The 11,325-nt window shown below is 46.5% G+C and overlaps 1 protein-coding gene across 1 annotated transcript; it reads left to right on the top strand.

Moving 5' to 3' along the window:
• The first annotated feature begins 254 nt into the window (after positions 1 to 254).
• On the top strand, positions 255 to 10,953 carry LOC110014552. Its single transcript, XM_023964583.1, has 3 exons — positions 255 to 552; positions 668 to 5,533; positions 5,696 to 10,953. Exons 1-2 carry the CDS (start codon positions 255 to 257, stop codon positions 1,651 to 1,653), a joined length of 1,284 nt encoding a protein of 427 aa, XP_023820351.1. The 3' UTR covers positions 1,654 to 5,533; positions 5,696 to 10,953.
• Positions 10,954 to 11,325: the final 372 nt, after the last annotated feature.

Raw genomic sequence — 11,325 nt, 5'->3', positions numbered from 1 at the left:
TGCACCTGCCGCTAGCTCTTCAAACCTGTAAGTTTTCGACCTTTATTAGCAAGCCAGACCTGACGAAGGTTCGACACAGAACCGAAACGTAGTTTTTAGGCTTGTTTCTATCTGTTTCTTGTCAAGTTGGACAATAAAAACAGACCTTTTTTGTCGAAAAACGTCTTGTTTTTTATCAGCATAGCCCCTTAAGCTGAGGTCCTAGCAAAGGGTTCTTTTGAAGCTAGTTTTTACGGAGAAAATCCGGCCTCAAGATGGCGTCCCGCTTCGAAGACGACGACTGGACTGTTGTTAACTACAACAGGGGCAGACGAAGATTCCGCCCGGTGAATTATCGCCAGCCTCCGGTTCCACGATGGGGAAGCTATCCTCGGAGAGACGGAAGCCGCAGCTACGCCTCTGCGGTCAGACGAGGCCTTAGAAGAGACGATGAGGTGGATGTTTACCACCAACAGCGGAACAGTCGCTCATACGGTTGGCGTTATAACAACCGTAATGCACCGCGCAACGTCTCCGGCGGCGATCCGCGCTACTGGACCGGACCTCAGAACCGTGAGTACCGCGGCCCCAGACAATCTCGCTGGTTTAATGTAAACAACAGAACACCGCGTCATATGAACCAGCCACAAGAGAGACGTTCAGATGATCCGGACTTTGCTGGCAAAAGTCCGCATAATCCATAGACTTTTAAAAGCCGTGCATCATCTGCAGAACGTCAACCAGGAGAAGCTTCCTCCTTCTCTGGACAGAATCACGCAGAACCTGGCCACAGTAATTAAACCAGCAAATCCCACCAGAACAACGCTGACTCTGATTGAGGGAAATGCTAAATATTGGGCCCATAACACCACTTTAATCCTGCGTGATCATTATAATGACAATATCGATGAAGAAGTGCAGAGGCTGTCCAAGTTTCCCATTAAGGACTGGGCTGCCCCCTTTGATATTGCGTCATCCTGGGCCAAAAGAAACTTGGGCCCCCGCTTAAAACAGGAGACACTGGATCATGCTCACGCTGTTATTGTGGCTAAATTAGCAGACCTCACCACAGAGAGTGCTGCGACTGATGCTCCTGCCACTGTTCCTGCTGCTTCTGCTGCTGCTGCTGCTGCACCCCCACAAGATGAGGTTCCAGCTGCAGGCCAGCCCAGACCAACACAAGATGCAGCAACAGCTGTTCTGCTGGATGTCCAACCTCTGCTCACTGAGGCACGAAGGTCAGCCTCCACGGCTGCAGCATCACAGAGGACCACAGACACAATTCAGGTGAGAGCAGAAATACATCCTCCACCTAGAGATGCCACACCATCCTACAATTCTGTGGGGGTGATGACAGAACCTCCAAAAGACGACTGGCTCCTGGACTTCACTCTTTACCAGCCATCGCCTGAAGGACCCCCAGAGGTTTCGCAGCTCAGCCCGAGCTTGGGGTCCCTCCTAAAACTCAAAGATCTCCCAAAACACACCAAAGAAAAGAGGAAGACTCCCCTGGTGAGGGAACCAGCCACGCCAGGGCTGCTTCACCTCCTAGTGACATCAGTCAGATCCTGCTGGACCTCTCATCAGCAGAGTCCAGTCCCTCCCCCTCTCCTCCTAGAGAGGACTCACCTGCGCCCAGTAATGCACCTGGCAGAAAGGCCCTGGCTAAACTGAAGCATCTCCCAGCTCTCTCCACAGAAAGACTGAGGTCCAGTGTGCAGACTCGACTTCGAGTGGACATCCCTGAGGACAGCCTCTCTTTCCTCTTTCCACGGGGTCCTGAAAAGAAGGTGTGTGAACCCACCAGGCACCCCACTACGAACAGAAAGCTGCAGGAGTGGACGCTCCACATTCGAGAGAAGAACATCATCCTGGGGGACTCCAACATCTGCGGCTTTTTCGACTTCTCACCACAAGACGTGCAGATTGACAGCTATCCGGGCGCCAGATGGAACCACGCTGAGTTCCTGCTCCAGAACGCCACCCAGGAGACAGCGGTCGAAAAAATGATCCTATCCTTTGGGATCAACAACAGGTCGCAGAGGGACAGAAGAGCGGCCCTCCTGGACGTCAGAAGAGCGCTGGAGGTGGCTCAGGAAAGTTTTCCTAATGCACAGATTTATGTTCCGGCCATTAACTTTTCTAAAGCTCTTCCAGAACAGGATAAGGTCACCCTCCAGACCATAAATGACTACATCAAGAGTCTGGACCACCACATCCCTCCACTCCCAGACAATCAGTTTTCCACTGATGGGGACAACATCCACTGGAGCCCTGACACAGCCAGAGCGATGCTCCAGCACTGGTTGCAGTGGGTAAACTGAATGTTCCCTTAAGCCTGCTTAGACAGGAAGGGAACAAGGGTGTCATTAACCTGTGTAAGAAATTTGTTCTTTCTGATGCACAACTCTCTCTGCTCAGCAGAGGCTTAACCTTCATCCCAACTAGAGGCCAGAATAGATACTCCAAATTTCAGTGTAGAAATGATATCCAAGAATATCACAGACGATTAAAATTAAAACTATATTACAAAGATAAAGACATTTCAAAATCAAAACCCTTTACTCCAAAATCAGAGTGGTCACCTGCATTGGGTCAACTCCCAATTCAGGTGCGCACACTCATCCAAAATGACCTAGAATACTTTGAGCATAATTTCAAAAAAACATACATCAAACCAAATTTAACCAGGGATGAAGAGAAGGCTCTGAGAGAGTTTTGCAGCAACAAGAGTATTGTCATTAAACCTGCTGATAAGGGAAGTGCAGTTGTCATTATGGACAAAAAGGATTATTTACAGGAGGGCTACAGACAGCTAAATGATAAAACCTATTACTCTAAGCTAAAACAACCCATTTATATGGAAACCATCCCCTTAGTTGAAAAAATTATCAAAACCTTGTGTGAAAAGAAATTCATTAATGCTAAACAAAGAAATTATTTAATAGGCCCCCCTCAGCCAAGAGCTAGGCTCTTTTACACGCTCCCAAAAATCCATAAAGAACCACAGAAGTGGAGCGTCCCTTTTCAGATCCCTCCAGGTAGACCTATAGTTTCTGACTGTGACAGCGAAACCTACCGCACAGCAGAATTTATAGATCACTACCTTAATCCTTTGTCCATCAAACATGACAGCTACATTAAAGACACTTATGATTTTATTGACAAGGTGAAAAAACTGGTTATTCCACAGGATTCAATTTTATTTACCATGGACATTGACAGTCTTTACACAAATATAGATATAGAGGAGGGGATACAGTCCATCAGAAGAATTTTTCTCAAATATCCTGATCACAGAAGGCCTGACAAGGAGCTGCTGCAACTGTTAGAAATCAATCTCAAAAGAAATGATTTCACATTCAATGATGATTTCTTCTTACAAATTAAAGGTACTGCAATGGGTAAGAAATTTGCTCCAGCATATGCTAACATTTTCATGGCAGAATGGGAAACTTCAGCCCTGCAGAAATGCTCATTTAAACCACTTTGCTATTTCAGGTATCTGGATGACATTTGGGGAGTATGGACTCATTCTGAGCGAGAGTTTGAGATGTTTCTGGGGACACTCAACAGCCACAATCCATCCATAAAGTTAAAATCCACCAGCCACAAAACCTCTGTGGATTTTTTGGACACAACAACATTTAAAGGTGATAATTTCCACATCACTCACCAATTGGACATCAAAGTCTTTTTCAAACCCACGGACACACATGCTCTCCTACACAAAACCAGTTTTCATCCTAGACACACCTTTGCTGGACTAATCAAATCACAACTTTTAAGATTTCACAGAATCAGCAGTCAACCATCTGACTTCAGGCAATCTACAAAAATATTGTTTGCATCCCTGGCCACTAGAGGGTATTCTCGGTCCTTCTTAAGAAAATGTTTTAAATCCTTTCTTGAAACCAGACCCATTAATCTTTCACCCATCATGCCAGTGATTGTCACATATTCTCCCTTCTCCCTGAGGCTGTTGAGGGTCATCAGAACAAACTTTCAGAATCTCGCTCAGGAGACCACGGTTCTGAAAGACCACAGAATCATCGCAGCTTTCAGAAGGAACCAGAATCTCTGTGATCATTTAGTTAAGGCGAAAATTTCCTCCTCCAAGCAAACCCGATCTAGGAGTCACTCTCAGTTTTTCATGCAAAAAAAGTGGCTCCAAAGCTTCCATAACTGCAATGTCTACCCCTCACCATCAAGGGGCTCTCCACATTCTAACAACTGTGTTTATTTGATCACCTGTCTGAAATGTGGGTTACAGTATGTGGGGGAAACAGGAAACTCCATACTGACCAGGTTCACCCAACACAGACACAACATACTCAAACACAAAAACACCCACACACACTTAGTCTCACACTTTGTATCCCATGGTTGGGAATCTGTTAGTGCGTCAGTTATTGAGATTAACCCTAGATGGACAACAGCTCAGAGACGCAGAGCTGAACGGATTTGGATCACAAAACTGGAAACCACATATCCAAAAGGACTCAATCAAAAGGGTCCTTAATAACCTCATTACTCAAATTCATAATTCAATTTTTTGAACTCATCATCTCCCACCCCCTCAATTTTTTCTAACCCTAACCCTGGGACCTTTCCCTAACCTTAACCTCAGAGATTCTCTCCTAACCCCAGCCCAGGGGTTCAACTCTAACCCTAATTTTAAGTTCATTCAAAATAACTTGCTAGGAGAACAATATGTTTCCCCCACATACAACCACTTCCTTATCCCACATAAGGTCAATTGGGAGTCAGGGGGAGGAGGACCTCTGGACTAGGTGCCAAGATGGCCCGTGCCTTAAAATCACGCCGCCTTCGGCGGCGCGATTTTCATCGACTTCCCCTAACCCTAACCCTAACCCTAACCCCCTAACCCTAACCCTAACCCCCTAACCCTAACCCTAACCCTAACCCTAACCCTAACCCTAACCCCTAACCCTAACCCTAACCCTAACCCTAACCCGAACCCCTGAGGAAGCAACAAACGTTGCGAAACGTCGGGTTCAAACTCTGCTCCGAAATGTAAGCCCTTTTTAAGCTCTTTTTTAATAAAGATTTTAATATTTTAGTCTCTTTTGGGACCTTTTCTTTAACTTTTTTTGCAGTTTCATTTTTGAAACGGTTTTTAGCTTTTTTATAACTAAGTGGGTTATTTACATGGTGGGGGGCTCTACCTGTGAAGCTCTGTCATTTTTTTTAAATAAGAACATTTTTTGGGCAATAACCTCCTTCACAAACTCTTCTTCAACTGTTGAGGAAAAAGCTCTCTAACCAGAGAGGGATCCCATCCCACAAGGACATTCCACCACTAACAAGCCACTGCTCCGGTGGCGGACTGCATAAAGGCGTTGTCATCTAGATCAACTCCTCACCAGGACCTGGGTTCAAACCCAAGAGCAGCAGAAGCAGAGGGACCCAGAAGACTACTGGGCATTTTCTACAGCAACACCCACCATGCCTACACCTCAGGGCAATGACTTTATGGGACCTACACCAACTCCCACTTGGCACCTTGATGACAACCTACAGCTGCAAAATGGTAAGAGCATCCTCACCATGACCCACCCCCATAGACTTGCATTTCGGAGCAGGGCTGACTCTGAAATGGCTTTTTATTCTGCACTTTTCACACAAGCTACTTCAGTTTATTTAACCCTGTTTGCCTGGATGTCTTACTCCATTCTTTTATTTCCCCATTTAGATCCCCCGTGGTCTCCAGGTGTGTGGTGCGGCCCCCCTCGAAGCATAACCATGCTAATAGAGGACATAAGCATGATGAACGGGCATGCAAAGGTCGAACATGACCTGCAAAACACCCCTTCTGAGTCCTCTTCCATTAGGGGGCCGTCTCCATGGGCCCTGGAGACTTCGTTTCTTCTCCTCTCCTCCTTCTCCCTTTAATGATCCCCAAACAGGGATTAACTTTACCTGCCCCCTCCCTGGACCAAAGGCACTCCCCTTGCTCCCTTTTCCCATCCCCCCCTCCCCTAGCGTCCCTAACTCGGGAGCCAGCTTCCCCCTTCTTTTCCCTAATCCTTAGTGTCCCTAATCAGGGAGCTGAGGACCCCCTCTTGCTAACCCTACATAAAAGGAGGGTAGCATCCCCTACCAGGGAGCTAGCCCTCCCCTTCCCCTCCCTCCCTCTTCCCATCCACCCTCCTCTAGCATCCCTAAATCGGGAGCTAGCCCTCCCCTTCCCTCCCCTTCCCTACCTCCCTCCCTCCCTCCCTCCTCCTTCCTCTAGCATCCCTAATTCGGGAGCTAGCCCTCCCCTTCCCTACCTCCCTCCCTCCTCATTCCTCTAGCATCCCTAATTCGGGATCTAGCCCCTCCCCCTTCTTCCCTAACATTTAAACCTTAGCATCCCTAATCAGGGATCTGAGTGCCTCCCCTCCCTTACCCTACATAAAATGAGGGTAGCATCCCTAACCAGGGAGCTAGCCCTCTCCTTCCCTCCCTCCCTCTTCCCATCCACCCTCCTCTAGCATCCCTAAATCGGGAGCTAGCCCTCCCCTTCCTCCCCCCCTCTTCCCATCCCCCTTCCATTAGCATCCCTAAATCGGGAGCTAGCCCCCTCCCCCTTTCTTTCCCTAAGCCTAACCCTTAGCATCCCCAATCAGGGAGCTGAGTACCTCCCTTTTTGTACCCTACACAAAAGGAGGGTAGCGTCCCTAACCAGGGAGCTAGCCCTCCCCTTCCCTCTCTCCCTCCCTTACTTTTTCAATCCTCCCATTCTTTAGTATCCCTATTTCGGGAAATAGCTCTGCCCCTCCTTTTTTACGTCCTCCCCTTTAGTATCCCTAGCTCGGGAGCTAGTATCTTAATCTATCCAACCCCCCCCCCAATTTTTTTTTTTTTTTTTTTTTTTTTTTTTTTTTTTTTTTTTTTTAAACCTTTAACTCTTTCTTTTTAAAATTTATTTGTATTAAAATTTAAGATCTCCAGGGCTATTTTTTAGAAACAGCAAAAACAATTTTTTACTAACCTATTTTAAATGTTTTTACTTATGTCTCTTGATCTGCATGCTATTTATGTTTTTATAAGGCTTAGCACTTACTTTTAGCACTTATTTTAACTACTAACAAAATTTGCATGGCTGTTTACCATGGTTTTAGCACTTCCTTAAATTTGCTGTCTCTAATTTACCCACGAGATTTAAGCCCCACTAGATTCCTAATTAATTTTATTAAGTTTTTTAAATTATTTATCTATTCACTTTGTGTGTATTCTTTAGTTTTTTAATTTTTATTTATTTTTTTTGTTCAATTCTTCCTCCCTTCCCTTTCTTAACCCCCTTAGCACCCATGAATCATTGTAAGGCTTGGTAGCCAAATGGTAATGGTAACCACCTTTCATGCAGGCATCCAGGGTTCGAATCCGGACTAGGCAGACTGATGGTTGGAGTTTGAATTCCTCTTCACTTGTTTTACTGTTCATTCAATATTAAAACATTTTTTTTGTTGTTATTTGTTTGTTTTCCCCTTTTTCTTCAGTACAGCAGGCCAGTGCAATCAAAATACAAACGTATTTCTGTAAACCCCAACCCTAACCCAACCCTAACCCTAACCCTAACCCTAACCCCTAACCCTAACCCTAACCCTAACCCTAACCCTAACCCCTAACCCTAACCCTAACCCTAACCCTAACCCTAACCCTTTACCTCCTGTCGGAGCGGACCACTCTCAGAGCGCAGCTACATCTGTAGGTTTTCGATTTTTATTCATGTCATTCAAAGCCAATTGCCTGATGAAGAATGTATATAGTTCGAAACGTTGCAACTTCGGCTTGTAAAGATATTTCTTATGCCTGAACGCTCCAGCAATAAACCGAATTTCATCGGTGAAAAACACGTCTAGTCCTCCATTTTGTGTCAGCCTTAGCACTGAGCAGCTACGTTCTAGAACTTTTATTGAGACATTATGCCACCGTGGCCTCATGATGAAGATGACTGGATCCTCGTCCAGTCCAGAAGAGGCAAAAGGAGGGGCCGTGTTTTGGAACAAGACTGGAGCACAACTTCACGTCATCCACGACGGAGCAGCCGACGCTCCTATGCTGAGGTCTCCAGGGGGGAGCCCAGACGCCGCAGTACGCCGCCAGCATTCCTCCACTGGCGTGATTACCCTGATCCAGAGGAGGCGCTGCACGCTCAGGGACCCGAATGGTACACCAGACCCTCATGCCAATATGGCGACCGCTGGGTCACAACACGGGGGGTCGGAGCCAGAGCGCCCCCACACAGAGTGCAGTCGGACGACCCGCACTTTACACAGAAGGTGCGTATCATCAACAGACTCATAAAAGCAGTGCACCACCTTGTTAATGTTTCCAAAGAGGAATATCCTCCATCCTTACTTAAAATAAGCCAACAGCTCACAACACTTATTAAACCTGCTTCCCCCAACTTACAAACATTTAGTCTCTTAGAGGGGAATGCTAAAAACTGGATTTACACCACCATCCTGATTTTGAGAGAACACTATGAGAATAACATAGACCTTGAGCTGAACAGACTGTCCCAGCTCTCCACAGGAGGTTGGAGAGGACCCTTTGAGATCGCCACCTGCTGGGCTAAGAGACACCTGGGCACGCGTCTGAAGCAGGAAGCTCTGGACCGCTGCCAGAGATTGCTCATCACCAGGTTAAGAGAACCAGCCCCTCCCTCTCCTACTCCCTCTGCTTCAGAACTTTTAGTAGAACAGGAGGAAGACGTGGGCCTGGAGCTGGCTCCATCACCTCCGCCAGCGACAGTCCAGCCCCCATCTACAAGGCCACAGAGCCCAACAGAAGCACGTCCACGTGCCACCAAGAAGAAACACACAAAACGGGCCTTGTCACCTCTGCTCGAACTCACAGAGAGGGGTGACGTAGAATGTTTGTCCCCTATTTCTCCTCCTCTTCATATGTCTCCTCTGACTCCTCCTCCATCAGGAGTGAAGTTCACCTCTGGAGCAGAACCATCTCTCATCTCAGAGCTGCAGTCATCACACGCTCAGCGTGCATCGAGGGAGCTAAACACAGAAGCTCCTCGCTTTACCCCGGCGGGACATGCAGCAAATTCTGCAGCAGCTGTGCAGGTATGCAGACCAACACAGCATGCCATCACTACGCACAAATCCCTAGACTGGCATCTCCACATACGTAAGGAGATTCTGATCATGGGGGATTCTAACATTGGCAGACTTCCACCCTTTAAGTCTGACCACATCCAGGTTGATAGCTTTCCTGAAGCCACATGGCAGGATGCTGAATTCCTTCTGAGGAACGCCACCTGCTACACCTTACCAAAGACCCTTTTACTGTCCTTTGGCATCCACCAGAGGACTCATGAGGATAAGGATGTCCCGGTGACTGAAATGTTTCAAACATTTCGGGTGGCAGAACAACTGTTTCCAGAGGCCAAAATTGTCATCCCTATGATTGGATACTCACCTCGTCTACCACAGCAACAAAAAGCAGTCCTGGACCATCTAAATGAACATATTGGAGAACTGTTTAACCACATTTACTTTTCAGGTGACCCCATTGAGACAGGGAAGGACAATGTGCACTGGACTGCAGACACTGCCCTGAAGATGCTAAAACACTGGCGTCCTTGGTTAAAATAATTCTTCCCCTCACCTCAACTTGCTTCAGAGGGAGGGAAAGGATGGATTGAATAACCCGTATTATAACTCCTTTTCTTGGTATTCAGTACAGTTTCAGCACAACAGGTTTGCATCCCATTAAGACGGAACCAGATTCACTTCCTTTTTGTCCAACAGATGGTGCTTATGAGTAACCCAATCAGGTGCAGTTCACTTTCTGTTGTCATCCAGTAGAGGGGATTGAAGAGTTTCCATCCCTAATGTGAAACCATCATTTGGACTCACCATAGCTTTTAAGGCTTTTATTTTAATCATTTCCTTTTAGATCATCTTAATCCTAACCAAGTGATTGAATGTTCTAACCCTAAACCAGTGATTTTTGTTCTAACCCTAACCCAGGTTTTTTTCCTGACCTTAACCAAGTGAACTTCAGGCTCTAACCCTAATTTGCATAATTCGGTTACCAGACAGATCTCTTCAGCAGCGAGAGAATCCTGAAACAGAAGAAATGAGCACAATCCAGAGGGGAGGAGGGTGGAGCTATGGTGAGGACAGGGAAGGCCAGAGCATCAGATCTCCAGGCGTCCTGCATGGAGATCTTAATTTTCTCACTTCTAACCCGCGCGTGCCCCCTGTTTCCTTGCTTGGTTTCTGCCTTTGCCCCTCAAATGTTCCATTTCCATTCAGAATGTTATATGCTTTAAAAATGCATTCATTTCAATAGTGAAAAAATGTTTGTTTAAAATGTTTGATTTTATTATTAAGGTCTCATGTGTAACCGGAGGAAGACTAATGATCAACATAACCTTTCTGATGCAAAAAAAGTTTTTTTTCAACTACTGGGATCATTCATAAGTTAAAGTTTACCACCTAGAATGATCATTTGATCTCATGAAAATGTGTCTAGTGATGAGGATATCTTAGATAACACTTTTTAAAGCTATTTGGTTTCAATTGTAATAGATTATGTTTCAGAGTGTAAAATAGTTAAAAAATAATTTTTCTATGTGGATGCTTAAACTTACGAGTGTCTTTCAATGCAACCCTCCAAGTCTGAAAATTCCTATGCCTTACCGGGCCAGTGGAGGGCGCATTTTGCCCGGAGACTAAAGGGGATTGGTTCCTGGAGCCCACAGGGGCGTGTTGTTTACCACCCCAGGTTGAAGACGTTCTTTTCGCCTTTACCTCCTGTCGGAGCGGACCACTCTCAGAGCGCAGCTACATCTGTAGGTTTTCGATTTTTATTCATGTCATTCAAAGCCAATTGCCTGATGAAGAATGTATATAGTTCGAAACGTTGCAACTTCGGCTTGTAAAGATATTTCTTATGCCTGAACGCTCCAGCAATAAACCGAATTTCATCGGTGAAAAACACGTCTAGTCCTCCATTTTGTGTCAGCCTTAGCACTGAGCAGCTACGTTCTAGAACTTTTATTGAGACATTATGCCACCGTGGCCTCATGATGAAGATGACTGGATCCTCGTCCAGTCCAGAAGAGGCAAAAGGAGGGGCCGTGTTTTGGAACAAGACTGGAGCACAACTTCACGTCATCCACGACGGAGCAGCCGACGCTCCTATGCTGAGGTCTCCAGGGGGGAGCCCAGACGCCGCAGTACGCCGCCAGCATTCCTCCACTGGCGTGATTACCCTGATCCAGAGGAGGCGCTGCACGCTCAGGGACCCGAATGGTACACCAGACCCTCATGCCAATATGGCGACCGCTGGGTCACAACACGGGGGGTC

Source organism: Oryzias latipes, chromosome 16 (assembly GCF_002234675.1).
Source record: "Oryzias latipes chromosome 16, ASM223467v1".
NCBI lineage: Eukaryota > Metazoa > Chordata > Actinopteri > Beloniformes > Adrianichthyidae > Oryzias > Oryzias latipes.
Note: the sequence above shows the minus strand (reverse complement) of the source record. Positions and strands in the feature narration are given on the sequence as shown.